The sequence below is a fragment of the Microcaecilia unicolor genome, chromosome 6 (genome assembly GCF_901765095.1).
Source record: "Microcaecilia unicolor chromosome 6, aMicUni1.1, whole genome shotgun sequence".
NCBI classification, from domain to species: Eukaryota; Metazoa; Chordata; class Amphibia; order Gymnophiona; family Siphonopidae; genus Microcaecilia; species Microcaecilia unicolor.
This window is the reverse complement of record NC_044036.1, coordinates 96,341,366-96,364,749: the sequence shown is the minus strand read 5'-3', so window position 1 is coordinate 96,364,749 and position 23,384 is coordinate 96,341,366. Positions and strand designations below refer to the sequence as shown.

At 41.4% G+C, this 23,384-nt stretch overlaps 1 protein-coding gene across 2 annotated transcripts in view; it reads left to right on the top strand.

Moving 5' to 3' along the window:
- The window catches only part of XPR1 (xenotropic and polytropic retrovirus receptor 1), a 373,461-nt gene that overhangs the window by 314,690 nt on the left and 35,387 nt on the right, over window positions 1-23,384 (top strand). For both annotated transcript variants that reach the window (XM_030206951.1, XM_030206950.1), the window contains exons 10-11: window positions 614-782; window positions 1,626-1,820. In XM_030206951.1, the coding sequence (XP_030062811.1) occupies window positions 614-782; window positions 1,626-1,820 (364 nt within the window). The remainder of the gene's footprint in view (window positions 1-613; window positions 783-1,625; window positions 1,821-23,384) is intronic.

Here is a 23,384-nt window from a genome sequence, read left to right as displayed (position 1 = left end):
GGAATGGTTTAGGAACATGATTACCAGGGAGTTAGGGTGGGTGACTAAAATAATTACTGCTTTAGGGAACAGAATCCCAAGGATGAAATGTTGAAATATGAAAAAATGTTGCCCCTATACTTTTTAATGTTAATTTCTTATTTATTTGAAATGAAAATCACCATCACTTAGTTGTTTCTGTCCTCTTACCTCTGCTGGCTTGTCTCATCCACTTTTGACGTGCCTTTGAAAATATTGTCAATGTCTTCAATTTAAATGACTATCTTAGTAATATCTCCTTTTATTGCTGCAATCCCAGACTCATTGGGTTGATTTGCTTCTTACTCCAATGCATTGTTTCCTTTTACTCATACTATGTCACCCTTAGAAGAAGAAATAGATATTAGCCCTAAAATGGAATCAGACTAAAGGAGGGTGTAGACTGAGTGTGAGTGGAAGGGGTGGTGAAGGAGCAGATAAGTAAAAGCAAAATACTTTGAGAAGGGGGAAGAACTCTTGTCTATCTTGAACAAACTGTTTAATCTCACTCTTCAGTGCATTTGCTCTCGTAGTGAAACAGTATCAATCCACTGCAGCTGTTCATGACCCTGCATTATTTTCTCCCCTTTGTCAGTTCCGGGTGTTCACAGCTCCTTTTCACAAAGTGGGCTTTGCGGATTTCTGGCTGGCGGATCAACTAAATAGCCTTGTTGTCATACTTATGGATCTTGAGTACATGATCTGCTTCTACAGCTTCGAACTCGATTGGTCCAAAAATAAAGGTCTACTACCAGCTTTAAAAGGTACATTAGAAAGCTGCATTTTCCTAATCGCACATTGCACTTGAATACTGGGGAGGCTTAAAGGGAGGCTACTGCATAGAGTCAAAAATGTACATAAAGCTTTGTTCTGGGTGCAGGTGATGTATTAGAACCACATATGAATTCCAGGACTGGAAATCCAAAGCAGTACATTTGTTAAATTTTCTTTATTGCTAGTCACTTTCCTCTTGCACCTTATAAGCTGCTGCTGCAGTCAGACCAGCCCCTACTGGGGCTGTAGCATCTTTCATCCTTGGCCTGCCTTCTATTTTTAGCAGTTTCCCCATTTCTTTCTACTCCAGTTGGAGGTTACAAAACAAAACAGGTGCACAAGACCCAAATACCTAAATCTGGCCAGTATATTCTACTCGTCCAGTAATTATGACTCCCAGTGGGGTGTGAATGTTGCTTCTGCACCATCCCCAATGACCTGATCTGAAGTTAGGGTAATGAGGTGAAGCTGCATTTTACATGCATTGTTATTAGTCCAGCCCCATTTTTGGTACATTTCATTTGAGGTAAGTGTCCTAGAGCTCTTCTCTTAGGAAGCACAAGATGATGAGGTGCAGGAGGTTACAGGGGGGATAATAAAGGGAGGAGGGTGAGGATGGACATATTGAAATACTGAAAGATGCAGCAGTGTAGATAGGAAGGAAAAGCAAAACCAAGAATTGCATGTAGTGCCTCTGAAGAACTGGAGTGGAAAACGGCAATGTTGGTGCAAAATATTGGGAGTTTGAAGAAGATGGGGATTGATTTTAGTGGTGGAGAAATTTTGATGAAGTGACTTCTTGTGTAATTTTCAATTTTCTCTTCACAATGTAGGTCATGAACTGTGTAGTAGCTACTCATATGGTGTGCGAGCTGTTGTACAGTGTATACCTGCTTGGCTGCGCTTCATTCAATGCCTGCGTAGATACCGGGACACTAAACGCGCTTTCCCACATCTGGTCAATGCTGGCAAGTACTCCACCACCTTCTTCATGGTCACCTTTGCTGCTCTCTACAGTACCCACAAAGGTATTTGAGATCTCCCCACTTGTTATTCCTTATTGTTGCCTTTTTTCTTGTACCTTGAAAACTGCAGTCATTCAAGGATTCCTGAATGTATTCATCAGTCATTGCTAGTTTCAGGAAGCAATTCTTGTAATTGAACTTATTTGGACTGGATATTTTGTCTGGATGATAACATGAAGAAAGCACTATAGAAGCATGCACAGTATGTTTGTCAAAACCTTAAAACAGTAGTGTGCAACCTTTGTCGTTCAGTGAACAGTATTAGGTTTTATGCTATTAACCCTGTTTCTTTATTTCAGTTTACATGTACATTTTTATTCTGGGTTTTTTGATGGGTTTCATTCAGAGAATCACAGTGAAGGCATAAGAGTTGTTTGTGGCTGCCAGTCTTCAGTTAAAAGCTATTGCTTTAAAAGCTGAAGTGATATAGGGCTCATCAATATTCAAATGATCTAGAGACTGAAATAACTAATGAGGTAATTAAATTTGTTGATGACAGTTATTCAGAGTTGTAAATCACAAGAGCATTGTGAAATTGCAAGAAGACCTCCAAATGGAAAATGACATGGGTCATTTTCAAAACAGAAAAACCTTTTTTTTTTTTTGCAAAAAGTCCAAATCACTATTTTCAACACTTATTTTAAGACATTTTTCTATGCAGTTGGTCTAAATCTCAAGGGAGTTTGTTGGAAACATGTTTTGGGCCTGGAGTAAGGTGGGCTTACAATTTGGAAGATAAAACAATGAGACAGACCTTGTGAAAAAAAAAAGTGTCTTTATTAGATTAAAAGTTACCAGATATTCAACATAAAATGCCCATGGCCATGTTTCGTCAGCATAAAAATGGCTGTGTCATGGGCAGTGGGTCACTGTAAATGAAAATCATTCAGTATCTAAAAACAACATATATTTATTTATTATCATGCCTATTCCATGCCTTTTACATGTTTTTAGATATTGAATGATTTCATTTAGTGACCCACTGCCCTTTGGAGCTGATCTGAGCCAAACTCTACACATACTTTTGTATGTCATCATTGAACACATTGACAAGTAATCCTGTGTTGCTGAATGATCCCCAGCAAGGGTAAATAATGAATTGTATTAGACACAGAATAGAACTCTGAGGCACTAAAGACCTTGAGCTAGAAAGTTTGGTGCCCCAAGAGACTACAAAGGTCTGCTCCTCTGAGGAGCAGAATCAGTCAAGAACTGCACTGTGATTTCTTATAGATATATAACAAAAGCTGGTTATCTAACACATAAATGCTGCAGAGAAATCTAAAAAAAAAAAAAAAAATTAAGACTGAGTGGCAACAAAAGTATCTTTGTTCCATACACCATATGAAAGCCAGATTGATAGAGGATCATAAACAGTACTTTCAATCTTACCAAAAAAATGGTTGATTAAAATAAAATAGCTATTTAGTTTCTAATTTCCTGTATCTAAATCCTGCCTTTTCCTACTGCTCATTTCAAAGCTGCAACAGTGGACATTGGTGAAGACTGGCATTGACTGTCTGTTGAAACTATGGTGCTGAAGAGTGTCTAGTCTTAATGACACTTTATTTATTTATTTATTTATTACATTTTGCAGCTTACATAGTAAATAGGATTACAAAGTCTTGAAGGAGAATACAAGTTGTAGTAAACATTGTAATAGTAGGGTTATGAAAATATGTGAATTAACATGGAGAGGTAAACAAAGATAGGATGAGCAAAAGGGAAAGAGATTGGGAGGGGTAAGGAGTAGGAAGGATGAGGAGGAAAAGATTGAGGGATGAGCATAAGGAGATTGGATGACATGGTCTAAGGTATAATAATTGTCAGGACAGGAATCATATGGGTGGGCTTAAAAGTTAAGTTGGGTCATTAGGGTAAGCTTTCTTGAAGAGATGGGTCTTCAACATTTTTCTGAAGGGTAGATGGTCGTTGATTGTTCGGATGGATCTTGGCAGAGCGTTCCAAAGCTGGCTGCCCAAAAAGAAACTGGATGCATAGGAGGCCTTGTTTTTTATACCTTTGCAGTTGGGAAGGTGTAAACTGAGGTAAGTACGAGAAGACGATGATCTATTTCTGGTTGGGAGGTCTATGAGGTTATTCATGTAGATAGGGGATTTTCTATATATGATCTTATATGATCACAGATATTTATTCATGTAAATGTGGACACCTAGATTATAGAATAGCCCTTTAGGAGCATTATCAGAATGATTATATAACAGGGCGCCTGCTAGGAGCCTATTTCAGAAAGAAATGGATGGGGTCCTAGCTATACATTTGGAAAGGGTGGTTCCAGTCATAGTAAATGGCGGCAGATAAAGACCTGAACGGTCCATCCAGTCTGCCCAACAAGATAATCTCATTTTACATGGTGCGTGATACTTTATATGTATACCCAAGTTTGATTTGTCCTTGCCATTCTCAGAGTACAGACCATAGAAGTCTGCCCAGCATTTTTCTTGTACTAAGAGTTCTGAAGCTAACGTTGAAACCCCTTAAAATTTACACTCCAGCCCATCCATATCTATTCAGTTACGATCAGGACATAGACTGTAGAAGTCTGCCCAGCACTGGTTTTGCTTCCTAATTACTGGCATTGCCACCCAATCTTCACTAAGATTCCTTGGATCCATTACTTCTAAACAGGATTCCTTTGTGTTTATTCCACTCATGTTTGAATTTCATTACCGTTTTCATCTCCACAACTACCCGCGGGAGGGCATTCCATGTATCCACCACCCTTTCTGTGAAAAAATACTTCCTGACATTACTCCTGAGTCTGCCCCCCTTTCAACCTCAATTCATGCCCTCTAGTTCTACCACCTTCCTGTCCACGGAAAAGGCTTGTTTGTGGATTAATACTTTTCAAATATTTGAACATCTGTATCATGTCACCCCTGTTTTTCCTTTCCTTCAAGGTATACACGTTCAGGTCGGCAAGTCTTTCCTTGTATGGTTTGCAACGCAAATCACATATCATTTTTGTAGCTTTTCATTGCACTGCTTAGTCATTTTACATCTTTAGCAAGATGCGGCCTCCAAAACTGGACACAATAATCCAAGTGGGGCCTCACCAATTACTTGTAGAGGGGCATCAACACCTCCTTTCTTCTGCTGGTTATACCCCTCTCAATGCAGCCTAGCATCCTTCTGGCACGGCCGTCGCCTTGTCACACTGTTTCTTCACCTTCATATCCTCTGACACCAACACCCCAAGGTCTCTCTCCTGAGTCGACTCTGCAAACACAGAAAAAAAATGCATGGGGGTGAAGGTTCACCTTCATTCCACTCCTCAGTGCAAAAACCTTACTTATGTTACCTGATTTCCTCACATCACCAGACATATTAGACTGCACATTCTTACCCTCAGATGTCTTTATTTTATCATCCTCCAACCACTGGCAGGCAACATGACAAAACCTTTTGAATATCTGAGATCTTTGAGACAGAAATGTCTCCAAAGTCATCTGGACATAAACAGTTTGTGTTTGTTTTCAACTTTGATGTTAAGTCTTGTAAGCCTTAGATACAACTAAAATAATGTTTTACTGGATTCTTTGGTGACCTAAGTTGTGAAACAGCTTTCTTATATATCTTGACATGAGTTTACACAGTATTAAATTTCCTGGTTAGCAATTCTTCCTGTGTCTCCTAACTACTTACTGTGTCTCTCCCCCCACCCCACCCCCCAAGATTCTCTGTGAACCAGGTTAAAAAATGACCCATAGTTCTTGGTGTCTCCTGTGAAGAGACTAACTGTTCAAAGGCAATTGTCTTGTCTAATTCTGCCAACGGTGCCTCTGGATCAAGGAAAGGGAGGATCACAAATTATTATAGTACAGCTTCTGTGTTTACATTAGAAAGAGGGGCATTTTTGATATGACATCTAAGTCCTACTTTGGACATTTTGCGAAAAACGTCCAAAATCTGAATAGGAAAGAAGGTCATTTAAAAAAAAAAAAAAAAAAAAAAAGGCTATCTTTTCTTTGTGAAAATACAAGGTTTTCACATGGAGGAATACCGGATGAAACTGAAAGAAGCCAAGAGAGAGAGACGACTGGCAAAAGCGCAAGCAGAAGAACAAATGGCTAGAATTGTAAGGAGGGATGACAAAAATTTCTTTAGGTATATTAGTGAAAAGAGAATGACTAAAAAGGGAATTGTGAGACTAAAAGATACTGCGAACCACTATGTGGAAAATGATGAAGAAAAAGTAAATTTGCTAAATAGATACTTTTGTTCTGTTTTCACAGAAGAAAATCCTGGAGAAGGACCGCGATGGACTGGAAATAGTACAAATGAGAATGAAGTGGATAGAGCACCATTCACGGAAGAAAGTGTGTATCAACAACTTGAAAAGCTAAAGGTGGACAAAGCCATGGGACCGGACGGGATCCACCCCAGGATATTGAGGGAGCTCAGAGAGGTTTTGGCGGGTCCTCTTAAAGATTTGTTTAATATATCCTTGCAGACGGGAAAGGTTCTGAGGGATTGGAGAATGGCAGAGGTGGTCCCTCTTCACAAAAGTGGTGATAGGGAAGAAGCTGGAAACTACAGGCCGGTAAGCCTCACTTCGGTTATTGGAAAAGTAATGGAAGCGATGCTGAAGGAAAGGATAGTGAATTTCCTAGAATAAGTTGCAAGATCCGAGACAACATGGTTTTACCAAAGGGAAATCGTGCCAAACGAATCTCATTGAGTTCTTTGATTGGGTGACAGGAGAATTGAATCAGGGACGAGCTATGGACGTAATCTACTTAGATTTCAGCAAAGCTTTTGACACGGTTCCCCACAGGAAGCTCTTAAATAAACTGGAGGGGCTGAAGATAGGACCTGAAGTGGTGAACTGGATTAGGAACTGGTTGACGGACAGACGCCAGAGGGTGGTGGTGAATGGAATTCGCTCGGAGGAGGGAAAGGTGAGTAGTGGAGTGCCTCAGGGATCGGTGCTGGGGCCGATTCTGTTCAATATATTTGTGAGTGACATTGCCGAAAGGGTTAGAAGGTAAAGTTTGCCTATTTGCGGATGATACTAAGATGTGTAACAGAGTGAACACCCGGGAGGGAGTGGAAAACATGAAAAAGGATTTGAGGAAGCTAGAAGAATGGTCTAAGGTTTGGCAATTAAAATTCAATGCGAAGAAATGCAAAGTGATGCACTTAGGGAATAGAAATTCACGGGAGACGTATGTGTTAGGCGGGGAGAGTCTGATAGGTATGGGCGGAGAGAGGGATCTTGGGGTGATAGTATCTGAGGATTTGAAGGCGACGAAACAGTGTGATAAGGCGGTGGCCGTAGCTAGAAGGTTGTTGGGCTGTATAGTGAGAGATGTGACCAGCAGAAGAAAGGGGGTGTTGATGCCCCTGTATAAGTCGTTGGTGAGGCCCCATCTGGAGTATTGTGTTCAGTTTTGGAGGCTGTATCTTGTTAAGGATGTAAAAAGAATTGAAGCGGTGCAAGGAAAAGCTATGAGAATGGTATGGGATTTGCATTACGAGACGTATGAGGAGAGACTTGCTGAACTAAACATGTATACTCTGGAGGAAAGGAGAAACAGGGGTGTTATGATACAGACGTTCAAATATTTGAAAGGTATTAATCCGCAAACGAACCTTTTCCGGAGATGGGAAGATGGTAGAACGAGAGGACATGAAATGAGATTGAAGGGTGGCAGACTCAAGAAAAATGTCAGGAAGTATTTTTTTCACAGAGAGAGTAGTGGATGCTTGGAATGCCCTCCTGCGGGAGGTGGTGGAAATGAAAACGGTAACGGAATTCAAACATGCATGGGATAAGCATAAAGGAATCCTGTGCCGAAGGAATGGATCCTCAGGAGCTTAGTCAAGATCGGGAGGCAGGGCTGGTGGTAGGGAGGCAGGGATAGTGCTGGGAAGACTTATACGGTCTGTGCCAGAGCCGGTGGTGGGAAGCGGGACTGGTGGTTGGGAGGCGGGGATAGTGCTGGGCAGACTTGTACGGTCTGTGCCAGAGCTGGTGGTTGGGAGGCGAGGATAGAGCTGGGCAGATTGTACGGTCTGTGCCAGAGCCGGTGGTTGGGAGGCGAGGATAGAGCTGGGCAGATTATACGGTCTGTGCCAGAGCCAGTGGTTGGGAGGCAGGGCTGATGGTTGGGAGGCGGGGATAGTGCTGGGCAGACTTATACGGTCTGTGCCCTGAAGAGCACAGGTACAAATCAAAGTAGGGTATACACAAAAAGTAGCACATATGAGTTATCTTGTTGGGCAGACTGGATGGACCGTGCAGGTCTTTTTCTGCCGTCATCTACTATGTTACTGATTTGGACGTTTTGTTTTATGGTCCATTTTCAAACAAAATTGTTCAAAAAGCACAAAATCTAATCTTTGGGATGTAGGAGGAGCCAGCATTTTTAGTAGACTGGTCCCCCTGACATCCCAAGAAAGCAATAGGGCACCCTAAGGGGCACTGCAGTGGACTTCATAAAATGCACCCAGTTACAAATCTTACCATTGCTGCCTTATCTTGTCTGCTGAGCCCCCCAAAACCCACTACCCCTAACTGTACACCACTACCAAAGCCCTTATGGGTGAAGGGGGCACCTAAATGTGGGTACAGTGGGTTTCTGGAGAGTTTTGGAGGGCTCACAGTTTCCTCCACAAGTGTAACAGGTAGGGGGAGGTAGGAGCTTGGGTCCACCTGTCAGCAGTGCACTGCACCCACCACTAGACTATTCCAGGGACCTGCTTGCTGTTCTAATGGACCTGAGTATAACATCTGAGGTTGGCATAGAGGCTGCTGACAAGTAATATTTTTAATCACATTTTTGGGGGGTGGGAGGGAGTTAGTGACCACTGGGGGGGAGTAACGGGAAGTCACCCCTGATTTCCTCCAGTGGTCATCTGGTTATTCAGGGCATCTTTTTGTGCCTTATTCGTTATAAAAACAGGTCTAGCTCAAAACGTCTTAGTGTTAATCTTGGATGGTTTTGTTCTGTTCCATTATGTCTGAAAAATGTCTCTAAGTGTTAGGAACGCCCAAATCCCACCCTTAACATGCCCCTGACACGCCCCCGTGATTTGAACGAACTTCTGACGGACTTCATAGAAAAACATCTAAAAATTGGTTTTGAAAATACTAGTTTGGATGTTTTTCTCTATTGAAAATGAGCCCAAAAGTCACCTAGTGGAAAAAAAAGCCTTTTGTAAATGACAGCTTTGCTTAGACAGACCATGTACTGAAAATTTTAAGAGAAAGGAGTCAGCCCAGCAAATAAGGAGGATCACTGATACCTCAGGTGAACACATAATATGACTACAGCAGAAGTAAATCAGGCATGATGACTAGCTTTCTGAACTATTAAGGTTAAGCCTGACCTGTCTTATTCCTCCCAGGAGCTCCTCCTGTATTCCTTCCTCGGGGTCCTCAAGTATGCTGAAATCACCCAATATGACTAAATTGGAAGAGCACAGAACTAGATCTGAAAGGGATTCTAACAGTATATTGAATGATAATGCAGCCATGAAAGGTGCCTTATAAAGTACCCAAAAGTGCTGGAAATGATTGTACCAGGATTGTACAAGTAGGCAAGCTATACCAGTGGAAGCTTGCATATTCCTTAGAAATCAACCTAAATGTATTTGCTTATATTATTGCCCCATCCCCTTCCTTCAAACACATCTTAAAAATCTAGATATTTTACAGGAGTACACAGAAGACAGCACTAGGACAAAAATATTGTTTCCCTCAGGTATCCAAGTCTCCATTACAGAGAGAATCTCTAACTTTTGCTTCAAAATTGTTAGCCACTGATCCCAGTTTGTTAAAATAATTTTTATTGATGACACGAAACAGCATGAAATACCAATCAAATAGTAAGTCATCAAAGGATTTGAGAATTACCCCACCTATCCACCCCACCTCTTCCCAAAACAACTGAAAAGCATAATCAGAGGGTCTAGGCTCTTATGACCCTGTGAAAATTTTAAAACATTTGTATGGAACAATACAATAACCTTCTAACAGTTCATTGAGACATGTAAACTTTGTAGGAAAAACAAAACCAACTCACAACTCGGCAAATCTCCTTCCAACCTTAGCCCACTAGCCTTTTTTTGTTGTAAATATGTTTGTTGAAGTTTTCAACCAAAGAGTAAATACATAAGCATCGACAAATTAAACATCTCCTCCTCCCCTCATATGAATTAGCATTTGAAAACATCTTATTGATTACAAAACACAGAAAATATATCCAACCAGACATTATAAGTCAAGGTATCAATAATTCCAAACAGACCCCTCCCCCACATATTAAGCTAACCTTCATCCCCTGTCCCTTCCCCCCCTTCCTGACCATTCCTCCTCCCCTCCCCCCATTCAAACCCCCCTATTCCCTATATAGTTCCTTCCCTCTCTCCCCTTTGTCCCCCTCCCCCATCCCCTCTCAGCTTCCCCCAAACCAACAACATACCACATCTTACAACGAGAATTGGTTCAGCAGGAGACTACGGACCTTAGGAGATAGTGCCAATATATAGGGTTCCCATATAGGCCAAATTTATTTCTTTCTTTTCATGGTTACATGCACATCACGTGCTTCCATAATTATCAGATTATGAAGCACATTCCTCCATTGCCAAAAGTCAGGAGCTATATTCTGAGTCTAGCATTGGAGAATGCACTTTTTCCCCACCATCCTACTACTACTACTACTACTATTTAGCATTTCTATAGCGCTACAAGGCATACGCAGCGCTGTACAAACATAGAAGAAAGACAGTCCCTGCTCAAAGAGCTTACATCCCTGCTTTATAGAGAAAAATACGTTCTCTCAACAGAAGTAATCCACAGTGACCCATTTGACCCATAATAATACCTGTCGGGGAGGCTCTAATTTGCTTATGAAATAAATGTTCCCAGTATTTAATCAACTGAGTCCAAAAATGATAGGGGGGCAATACCACAGCACATGAAGTAAGGTTGCATCTGTCCCTCCACATTTAACACAGGTTCCCACAGCCAGACATCCGGCATAGAAGGCTTGTTTAGGAGAAAAGTACGCTCTGGTTAGGATTTGTAATTGACATTCTCTATGGATTGCACTATGAATATAACATGGGATCTCCTGAATCAGTCTCTGCATCTTTTTTTTTTTTTTTTGTTACATTTGTACCCCGCGCTTTCCCACTCATGGCAGGCTCAATGCGGCTTACATGGGGCAATGGAGGGTTAAGTGACTTGCCCAGAGTCACAAGTTGCTGCCTGTGCCTGAAGTGGGAATCGAACTTAGTTCTTCAGTTCCCCAGGACCAAAGTCCACCACCCTAACCGCTAGGCCACTCCTCCACTTCCCTTCTCAAATACATAATCTATTATCCTTGCGCCAACTATGTACCAATGCTACATAATTCTTAACAGGAACCACCGAAAATAAATTCTGATGCATACTAGTAATCGAAATTCGGTGTTGATTCAACGGTTGAAAAAAATTCTCCAACATCGGAATCACCCCGTGAGAACATTTACCCAAAATTAATTTAACATAATGATAGACCTGAAGATATGCATAGTAGTTTAATGGGTGGGGTTGTAGAACTTGTAAAATGGATGCATCGGGCTTTATTGTTCCATCTCCCTTCAGGAGATCTGCTACATAAAATATTCCCTGGAGTGCCCATTTATAAAATATTCCTTTTGACTGACCCGGTCCAAAATCTAAGTTCCCCACCAAAGGCAAAAAATCAGTACAAGTAGGATCCTGACCTAAATATTTCAACAAGTATTTCCAAGCATGGCGCATAGGCTGCAACAACACATATGACTTCCATCATGGGGGAAGTCTCTCTTGGGGTGCGTGTAATAGATAATATGGGTGTAGCAGAAGAAACATGTCTCTCTCCAAAGACCAGCAAGTATAATAGTCTGTCCCCAGGATCCAATCTGCTAAGTGTCTCAATAAACATGCCAAATTATAGAGTCTCATATTTGGAAGTCCCAGTCCTCCCCGTGCCCAGTTACCATATAATTGTTCTAATTTAACTTTTGTTTTTTTCCCTCCCCAACAGAAGTGAGTAATAGCCTTTCAGAGGAGTTTATGATCCCGTTGTAAAATACACAAAGGTATCTGTCTCAGCACATGTACCCAGCATGGAAACAAAATTATTCAGTATAAACTGATTTTCCCACTTAACGTTACTGGAGCAGCCAGCCATGCAGCCAATTGTTGTCGCGTTTCACATAATAAATTATCAGTATTGATTTTATATATCTCTCTAGGGTCAGCCGGTAGTATAATTCCCAGATAGTGAAAACTCCCCGTGGCCCACTTTAGAGGAAACTCTCCCTCCCATTTGTCTCTGAGCTCCGGAACAGTCGGTAATCCCTCCGATTTATTCATATTCAGACGTAAACCAGAGAGAGAACCATATTCTTCAAAGCTCTCCAGTAAAGCCCGGAGAGAGCTAGCTGGTAACGACAAATGCACTAATAAGTCGTCCTTGAAGGCCAAACTCTTAAACTCATAATTCCCCACAGACACCACCATTATTCCAGGATTCACCACCCCCATTATTCCAGGAATCCCCATAACTTCCCTTATCAGAGGGTCCAAGGTAAGTGCGAATAGTAGTGGGGACAACTGACAACCCTGCCTAGTTCCGCTCAATATTAAAAATTTCTCTGATACATGTCCATTGACTAGAATTCTAGCATATGGTTCCGCATATAAAGTCCGAATTGCCTGCTTAAAAATCCCCTCTTTGCCATAGGCACGCAACACAGCAAACAGAAAATCCCAATTAACCCTATCAAAAGCCTTTTCAGCATCAAAGCAGATAAGCAATGTGGGTACCTGGGTTTCCTGAACTTTTTCCAGTGTAGCTAATACAGTACGGATATTCTTGACAGCTTGTCTCCCACGAATAAATCCCACCTGTGGATCTGCAATAATCGAAGGTAATACATGTGCTAAGCAATTCGCTAATATAGTCACCAAGAGTTTCGCTTCATAGCCAATCAATAAATAAATAAATATGGGCCTATAAGATTCAGGGTAACTAGGAACTTTACCCTGCTTAGGGATCACCACAATCTCAGCCATACGGAGTGATTCCGTCAGTTCTCTCTCTTCTATGACTGTCCCAAACAAATCCACCAAGACCTGTTGTATATCTGGCAACATTAATTTATAAAATTCAGCTCTATTCCCAATCCGGTCCCGGAGCCTTATACAAAGAACTCCCTACCACCCAAACCACTTCATCCAAACCTATTGGTGTGTGAATTCCTGCTAATTGAGTCATCGATAACTTCAGCAACTCCACACTGTGTAAATAAGTTTCTGGATCTAATACCTGCATCCTGTCAGGAGTATAGAGTTTCTCATAATAAGACCGGAACACCTGCACAATCTCCATATCAGAGAGTACCAACCGTCCCGAGGAAATATGCATGACAAAACCCTCTGTGCCCCTTTTGTCTGTTTCACTAATCTCACTAATAATTTCCCACCTTTATTAGCATGCTTATACAGCTGATATAATAGCCAATTTTTTTGCTAATGAAGTAGTTAATTGAGGGTACTCTGAGCCGCTAAGAATCTGTCCTTATTTTCAGCCGTTGGATTCTTCACATATTGTTGACGGTAATGTGGAATTTGCCTCTCTAATCGCAATTTTGCGGTGTTCCTATGCTTCTTTCTCCAACTACAATAGGCTATGATATCTTCCCTCAAAACCGCTTTAGCCGCTTCCCAGTACAATACTATATTCGAGCTATGTTGATCATTAAAACTTCTATAGTCTCGCCATTTTCCTATAATATAGTCCAAAAAGTCCTGATCCTGATACAGATTTAATGGAAAGCTCCAACGTCTAAAGGAAGAAGCATTGTTGTCCCCTCCTAGTTCCACCCATACAGCTGCATGATCTGATATTTGGGTGGGTTCAATATTTGCTGTTTGAATTTTTGTAAAAAGCTCTTCCGCCACTAGTATATAATCTATGCGGGACTGTGTCTGATGTGCTCTGGACATCTGAACAGATGAGTATAATCTCTTTCACCTGGGTGAAGAACCCGCCATACATCCACTAATCCCAAGGCCGAACAGAGCAGTGGTATCCCCTTAGTTCTATCAATCTGAGCTCCCTGGGGTGCGTGCGATTTGTCCAACTCGGGATCCGCTACAGTATTAAAATCCCCACCAATTATAATCGAGGATCCTGTGAATGGTTGCAAGAGATGAATAATATTGCTAAAAAAATTTTTAGCATACAAGTTGGGAGCATAAATATTGCATATCACATATGGGGATCCATCAGTTACCAGTTCAGCCATAACATAGCGACCTGTAGGGTTCACTTCCACCCTTTTTTTCTCTACATGCAATTTCTTATGGAATAACATAAGAACCCCCGCTTTCTTCTCTTGTGCAGGAGCCTCAATATAGTCTCCACCCACCAAGTACATAACTTCTGATGTTCAATGGATGTTAAATGTGTCTCTTGTAATAGTGCTATAGTGGCACCTTTACGGTGTAAGTTATGTAGAATCTTTTTCCTCTTAATTGGTGAATTAATACCTCCCACTTTTTTTCATTGAATTTATACCTCCCACATTCCATGAATAAACCTTCCATGTCATCACGTAATGTCATTCTGATAAGTCAAAAATAAATGATAAAATTTCCAGAATTTTCGAGCATGTCATCCCAGCCACCAACACGCTCGAGGGAACTCCCACTTCTCCATCAGGGTCAGCCCTTCTCCCATGTGTGCAGCATTATCACCATCCACTTTCTCCAAAATATCTCCCCTTAAATTCTTCCCCATTCTCTCATATTTACATACTCTCCCCGCCCCTTCCGCCCCATCCTCTACTAGAGATTGTCACGTATAGATCGCTTATCCTCTGACCTTCCATCCACCCTCCCTTCCCAAGAGACCGACCATTACCATGATATCTGACCTAGTGATATAAATTGCTAAAACAGTTCTCTGAACACATAACATATCATTATCAGTCTTCTTGAACATATACCAATCTAACAGGTATTTAACCATAACAATAGCATAGACACAACAATAGGATTAACAATCCCCTTCCTAGTCAATCTAGTCCATCAAATCCTCTCTTACTCCCCCCTCCCTCCTACTACCAAAGGACGGGAAATATTGAAATTAAAAAAAAAAAAATCTACGGAACCCAGTGACCATAGGGGGTCCAGTTGTTTGAGTTATATCCCCTCATTTTGCATTCAGACAGAACATTGCATGCTTGGTAAGGTCTACCTAGTCCAACTCAGATTACATCAATTTTTAAGCACCCAAAAATCTCAGACATATTTTTTCTTACGAGTGTCCTTGCCCGGTTGTCCTTCAGAACAGAAACATTTGCGATAGCAATTTCAAAATTTGTCCTGGTACACATTCCCCCCAATGAGAAAGGAGAGGGGGAAAAAAAGGGGGGGGGGGTAGATTATCACATAGAGCTAGGAGGGCAACATGAGACCACAGCCCTGATTATCACATCGTCTTGCTCTTGTATCCAATCTCCAGAGTTTTGCCCTCAGCAAAGTTTACTGGTTCCAGAGCAAAGATTATAGCTTCAGAGATGTAATGTTCTAAATCAGAGTTTGCTCCTACCGGGTTCATTGTAAATTTGTCTATTGGGACAGGAAGTTCTGTAATAGGAACTCCAAAACTAGACTCAGTCTCTCTGTTTGTCATTAGTTCTTGTCCTTATATTGACTTCTCACAAACCCAATAATTAAATATTAGTTGCCTCACTCCTTCCCAGAGCCCATGTTGGATAGTCATAGTGATCCCTAGACCCTCATTATTCACTCGGGCTGCCTTGTGAAGTTGTTTGTCAGGTAGGAGAAGCCTGCGACACTGATTCCACAAATGATAGCGCTTCTCCTGCTTGCGTGAAAATTCGACTTTGACCCTCATGCTCAATCCTGAGCTTCGCGGGGAATATTAAGGCAAATCGCATTTGAGATTTAACTAACAAGTTACATACCGCAGCAAAATTCTTCCTCTGTTGTTGCACTTGCAGCGAATAGTCTTGAAAACATAGTATTTTTTGGTTATGGTATTTTAAGGCAGTCCCTCCTCGAATGGTCCGCAATATCAAATTCTTATGTGCATAATTTAATATTCTCAAAATCACCACTCTCAGCTTCTCCCTCGATGTTTGTGCGAGTCCCAGTCTATGAGCTCTTTCAATCCGGAAGTACTGAAGTTGTGAGTCTAGGCCCAGCGATGAAGGCAGCCATTTTTCCAAAAACTCCACGAGGTCTGATGTTCCAATTGTCTCAGGTAATCGTATAAGATGTAAATTATTACGTCTCAATCTGTTTTCAAGATCATCTATTTTCTGCTCCAGATCGGATACTTTTTTTGTTGTAGTCATTCCATCTCCGCTGCCAAATCTCGCACCTGATCTTCAAGTACTGATGTGGATTTCAAACCTTTTCATCAAGTTCCAAACGGAAACTATCAGTCCACTCGTGTGCCTCCTCCGTTCTGTCCAACAACTGTTGTATCTTAGCATCTTGCTGTCTGTGCCCTTCTGCCGCTCTTGCTCTTTCCGCGGAGTCTTTGAAGCCATATTCAGGTCAGTACTGGTCAAAAAGTCTCTCATCAAGCTCAACCTTACTCACTGTCCTCCTACGTTAGTTTTGGGAGGGTTCTACTGATAATCAAGCCGTTTAGATGCAGGCCAGTGGAAAACTCACAGGAGCTACATCAGATTGCAACTGCTCCCGGTCATGGTGATCATGTGACCTCACCCACTAGCCTTTTTATCATACTGTGGTATGGCAAGTCAAATGGGAACAGTGTTCGGTTGAAAGAGAAACAACATCAGTGAATCCTTGAAAGAAGACAATGTCTTAATGGCACAAACATGAAAATCCCCCTAAATCCCCAACCCTCCTCTACATCCACCCTTCGACCAAAACCTCTCAAAACCAGGGACCTAAACCACTGATCCTACCCTGCATTGTATTAAGAACAAACCTATGTGCCCTAGTGGGAAGGGAAGAAAGGTAAAGATTCCAGACTGACAAAAAAAAACTCATCTTACACTTAGAGATATGCCCACTCCGTGGAGGAGTAGCCTAGTGGTTAGTGCAGTGACTTTGATCCTGGGGAATTGAGTTTGATTCCCATTGCAGCTCCTTGTGACCCTGGGCAAGTCACTTAACCCTCCATTGCCCCGGTACAAAATAAGTACCTGAATATATGTAAACCGCTTTGAATGTAGTTGCAAAAACCTCAGAAAGGCGGTATATCAAGTCCCATTTCCCCTTCCCTTTCTCCCCTTTTACGCAATATATGATGGTGAAGCAAACTCTGCCAGCCCAGAAGGATGGAGAATCTGATGTAGTCCACACCTTGACAATTGATTTCTTACCAAGGAGAGCTGCCTTACAGATAAGCAGGCAGCAACCACCACATACACAGGGACGCTGATCCCAGTTTAAAATACCAACCTGACAAAAGATGATCTGGTCTCTTGACTTAGCTGATATTTATAAAGCACAGCCCAAGTGAAGCGAGGTCAGAGAGCATACCTTCTGATGTTCATACTTACAACTTTCTTTGCTTCTCTTTCCCCAAACAGCTTTTAACTGGGAATGCCTTAGTGGATATATATCATGTACCCTGAAACAAACTGGGAAATGATCAAAAGAGAAACCATCCCACAGTATAAGGAAAACGCACCACCAACTATTCAGTCCAACAGCTGTATAGTCACATATAGACTCGCAAAAAAACCTGGTCTGCCCCACTCAGCATTCACCACATTCTCCTTTGGGTGCTCCTTCAGCACACATTGTCAACAGGTTGCTGTTTGGTATTAAATGTCAGGGGCTTGTTTGATCTTACAGTGATGCATTGATATTGGGAAAACACCTAAAACATCTTTTACTGCACAAGAAGGAGCACAGCTGTTTATTTTTTATTTTGTTTTACAAGCCTTGATATACCACCAAATGCCCAGAAATGGCTTCAGAGTGATTTATCGTTTATTGGTTTTACTATACTGTTTCTTTTTGCATGACAAGACAGAATGGTTTACAATCACTAAATATAATATATAAAACATAATACCTAAAGAAATCCATAATATAGCATAATATAGCTACAAATCCATAATATAGCTACAAAGAGGCATTAGAGAGGTTAACAACATGATGATACTAGAGAAAAAGAATGAAACAAAGACTTAATGGGGAACAGTATAGGCAAGGCAAAAAGGTGAGTCTTCAAGCAGATTTAAAAGAGTGGTAAGAGGGTTCTTACCAAAGGTGGGGGGGGGGGGGCAGTGTGTTCCATAGCTTGGGGCCAACGTAGCTAAAGGCAGAGGCCTGATCAGATAAGAGGGAGAAGGAAGTTGGAATAGTCCAGTATGTCACAAGTGGGTAAACTTAGGCTTTTTTCCCTTATAATGAATGAATGTTTTTAAAATGTAGAACATACCCACATATGGTGCATGCTGATGAAAGAGCATGTTTGACTTAGGCCATTGGCTTGCTGATACTTCCCAAAACTGAGAGGCTGCATACTGGACACAGCAGGAAATTTCAGTGCTCAGTAGTGACCATGGCCCAGTCCAATTGTAATACTTTTGCCAGCTTTTTTTCACCTTATTCATTCTTTCCTTTCTAATGTACCAAAATTGTTTTGTGCAAGTCAGATGAAATGAAAACACTTCAAAACTGTACGCTTTGGTTTTGTTCTGTGAGCGGGGTCTGTTTGCACAGCAGTTGTGTGGACATGAACTGTGACAGTCCTGGATTGCTGCATATGATATACTTACAACACATTTGTTGGAATTATAACAAATGGAAGCCTTATGTATTTCTCCCTTCCCATCATCAATTCCCTTTTTCTCTCCTTTTCAGCCCTCCCAATTGCTGGGAGATATTTTTTCTCTCTTAACTGTATCTAGGTGTCCTTTGTCTCCATGGAAACTGATGATGATTACTTAATTGTGTTCATGCAGGGAGCAGGGAAGAGGCCAAGCTCTGCATCCTGCTGACTTCCCAAGGCCATGTCAATCAGACCACTGCTTTTTCTTTCATGCTTGTCCTAGCTTTCACAATGATTGGAAATTGGCCATTGCGTGAATATGCATAGATGTATGGTGTTTGTGTTGTAGGTACTACAGAAACCTACTGTTGACATGTCTAAAGCAGTAACCATGGTAACGGGCAACGGGGGGGGGGAGGCACCCCAGAGTAATTGAAAGGTTACTTGTTCTCTTGAATACATGAATTACTTGGAATTACAGCTTGGATTAAAGCTTCCATCTCACCTTCCCTGCCCAACCTGATATCAAGACAAGACATGATATATTCCTGAAGCGTCCCCAGTGCAACTCTACCTATAGGATTAGAAACGTGGCCATTGTTAAGGGTTTTGCATAGCTTGTTATTTACATTGGAGAACAGGAGTAGCCTAGTGGTTAGTGCAGTGGCCTTTTACCCTGGGGACCTGGGTTTGATTCCACCTGCAGTTCCTTGTGAGTCTGGGCAAGTCACTTAGCCCTCCATTGCCCCGGGTACAAATAAGTACCTGTATATAATATGTAAACCGCTTTGAATGTAGGTGCAAAAACCACAGAAAGACGGTACATCAAGTCCCTATCCCCACCCTCTACTCTCCCCCACCCCCATATTAACACACTGAATTTTTTTTTCAAATTTTATGACATGGTCATTGTTCCAGTATCCTGGTGTTTGCATCCTTGTCACCTTTTTTGCCACATTTAAAGAAGAACAGTGAACAAGTGAGGATTACCCTGACTGTTTCCTTCCTAAAGCATATAAATAGAAATCAAACAAAATAAAACATGGAAAAAAAAATAAGATGATACCTTTTTTATTGGACATAACTTAATACATTTCTTGATTAGCTTTCGAAGGTTGCCCTTCTTCCTCAGATTGGAAATAAGCAAATGTGGTAGCAGATTCTCTTTTAATTGATGTTATTTTCAGCATAGTCAGACATCCTTGTTTTTACTGTTAAATACAGTTTAATGATGTAGACTGAGCAAGAATTCTGTTGAATGAAGTGGCCTTCTTGGAGTCATTCTTGTGAGGTGTGAATGTAAGCGGTGAAGCACAAAGTTTATAAGGTCATTGGGTGAAAGTGTCTATTTCAGGGAGACTTCTAAACAATTGAACTTTTCTTTTAGCACTGAACTTTGATACGTCCAGAGAAGTTAGTTATAGTAATGTAAAATTAAGGTTTATCTTTATAGTGGAAGGAACTCCTTGGATGCCACAGTTAAGTGCTCAAAGTTTGTGAATCTCAACTATAATATAGACATCACAAGTTCTTACTAGGATACCTTTGTTAAGGTATAAAACAATTCTGTGTTTAAGACACAAGAATGTGTTAAGTAGGAATAAGGCTATTTCAGAATCAGTGTGTGAAATAATAATTAAATGCTTGTATTGTTAGCACAAATAGCATGCTGTTGGGTTCATTAGCACGCCTTAAAAATATAGTGCATCTACAGATAGTGTGCAGGAGTGGAGGAGTAGCCTAGTGTTTAGTGCAGCGGACTCTGATCCCGGGGAACTGGGTTCAATTCCCACTGCAGCTCCTTGTGACTCTGGGAAAGTCACTTAACTCTCACCCTCTATTGCCCCAGGTATGAATAAGTGCCTGTATATACTATGTAAACCGCTTTGAATGTAGTTACAAAAACCACAGAAAGGCGGTATATCAAGCCCCATTACCATTACAATTGGTTTGCTTATGTAAGTTCTAATGTGCATTAAGCACATTATTTTAATGAATGTCTGAAGTGAACTGAAAAAAATGCCTACAAAATAGAGAAAAGTCTGAAAAATCCAAAACCAAATCAGTTTTGCCAGTCCACAGCCTCCCATCCCCTCCAATAATCAATAGTTTTGTTTTTTTTATAATTTGGAAAAAACAAAGCTGTTCAATTCTTACAGTTAAAATATTTTGAAACATGAAAAAAGTTGAAAACTAATATACTGTAGATTAGATTTTTATTTTAATTTGTACAGTTTATTTACAGAAGAATATAGGTAATAGAAATAAATCAAAACATAGAAAAGAAAATAAGATGATAAACTTTTTTATTGAACTAACGTAATACATTTTTATTAGCTTTTGAAGATAACCCTTCTTCAGATCGGAAATAAGCAAATGTTGACAAGTATGAGAATATAAAGTGAAACACATAGGCATTCCAATGACAGGTTCACATGAAAAGGGAGAACTGGGTGGATGAGAGACGGAGATAAGGGAGTGACAAAGCAGAAGAATTTAATGGTTTACAGTGGGATAGAATGCCCAGATCTTTAAGTCCTATCTGGTAGGTGTAAAAATATTTCATCATTTTGACTTCAAAGGTCTTAAATTCCTGGCATCATCTTATTTTCTTTCTGTGTTTTGATTTATTTCTTTTCATTACCTTTAAAAGTGGACTAACACGGCTACCACACCACTTTACAGAAGAATATATAAACTAAGACAGTTCTATCACACCTGTAGGCTTATTTAGCTGGCAAGGTAGCTGATGGTTTCTAGATGGACAAGAGTCCAGTCCAAAGGAGAATGCCAGTTTAGCTGCTGTCATCAGACATCAGTTTTGCAATGATGTGGTCTTAGCATGTATATTATCTGCATACCTCACATTGTTTACAACACTTGCAGCCTCATTACCCAAGGGCAGAGAACGCATTGTGCAGGTAAAAGCAGATGATTTATTTGCCACTGATTGCGATTCATCTGGTTTGTTTGTTTCAGCTTTGCCCCTTTGATGGATTTCCTTAGGTGCTATAGCTCATCCATATGTCTTTGGATTTGGCAGTGTATGTGCTGCTATCCTAGCTTCCCCAAAAACTGCTAGCACTTTCTGAAAGTTATACTAATAAGCCACTTGGTATTGTTGGTCAACCACACAGTATAGCTAGCTGTGTGGCATATCATGCATACCAGGTGGTCCAAATTGTCTTACCCCTGCTTTGTTTTTCTTATAATCATGATTTGTCTGCTTCCACTGGTCTCCTGCCACTGCTGAATCATGGTATATGCTAGACCAAGAGTGGGCAACCTTTATACACAGAAGGCCACATGAATGTCAGTACTACCCCCCCCCCCCCCCCCCCCCCAGAGAACCGTATGAATATCAGTGCTACCTCTAGAGGCCTGCAACATTATGTAATGTTGGAACTGAAAATGCACAAAGCTCTACAGACCTTCTGTGGTAAATGAATAAATAAGTAAAAATTTAACTAAAAATGATAAAAAAACAAACTGCTAGAGTAGCTATTCTGAAAGTATTTGTAAAATACAGCATTTAAAATCGCCAAAACTCTGGTTAATGACATTCTCAGAGGACAAGCAGGACTTACAGTAGATTCTCACATATGGGTGACATCCTCGATGGAGCCCTGATGCAGACACTACCCAGCATTCCTTTCACTTTAAGAATTCATGTGCAAGTGCCCTCCCACCTGCTGGAGTCATGCAGGACTGCCAGTCTTTTTTCTCTGTGGAGCTGACAAGACATGTCTGTCTTGGGTGCAATTTTCCTCAGATTTTTCCATTTTTTTTGTTAACTGTGCCTTCATGTGCTGTATTTTTGCTTCACTTTGGGGTGTCTGACCCGTTACACCCTCTCTTCCCTTCCTTTAGCTTTTTCGGCAATTTTGTATGATTTCTTTTTCCATGGCCTACAGCAGTTTTAGGCCTGGGCTTCTGGCCAGGTCTCTCTGGTTTTTTTCTCCCTACACCCTTGAGTTGTTTGATTTTTTGCAGCTATCTTTTCCTCAGTGTCCCAAACGCTGGCCAGTGGATTCAAGAAGTGTACTTTATGCACTCCCATGAAGAATGCCTCAAGCATCTGGGAAGGGGCCATGATCCTCTAACTTGTACTCTGTGGTAAAATGCAGAAGAGGACTGTGAAATCCAAGGAGGTGATCCGAGAGAGGCTCTTTGCTCTCCAGAAGTCCAATTCATCAGCATCGACAGCATAGGTCCTTATGGCCTCAGGAGCTACACCAGACACTGGCAATGCTTTGGCATCGAGGAGGTCTTTGCCTGTCTCGACATCGAGCACCAGTAGCAGGCCTGCAAGTCAAGTTCACTCAGACCTGACACAGAGGAAGTGCTTGGATTTGACGTCATCCTCTTCAGCACCAAAAGACCCCTGATGCCAAGCACCAAGTGAAAGCAAAGAAGCATTGGTCCTCGAAGCATGGTTCCAGGAGTTCCGGGGCATATTGTCAGCATCTGAGAAGTGTTGGAGCTGTGAGGACCACTCCCCCTCTGTGGTGGCAGTACCAACCAGCCAATCTCTCTGAGGCTGGGACCCTGTGCTCAATTCAGCACAGACACCTTCACAGGCCCACCTTTACATGCCCTCCCCCCCCCCCCCCCCCCCCCCCCCCCACCATTTCCTACTCTTGAACAGATCCGGGCTTTGCTTCAGGAAATGCTAGGGCACCTTGTGGAATCGTCGACTCTGGAGCTGCTCCAGCTCATCCTGGAAGCCCATGATGTACCTGTTGGGTGGTCGTCGATACCAGTGCCC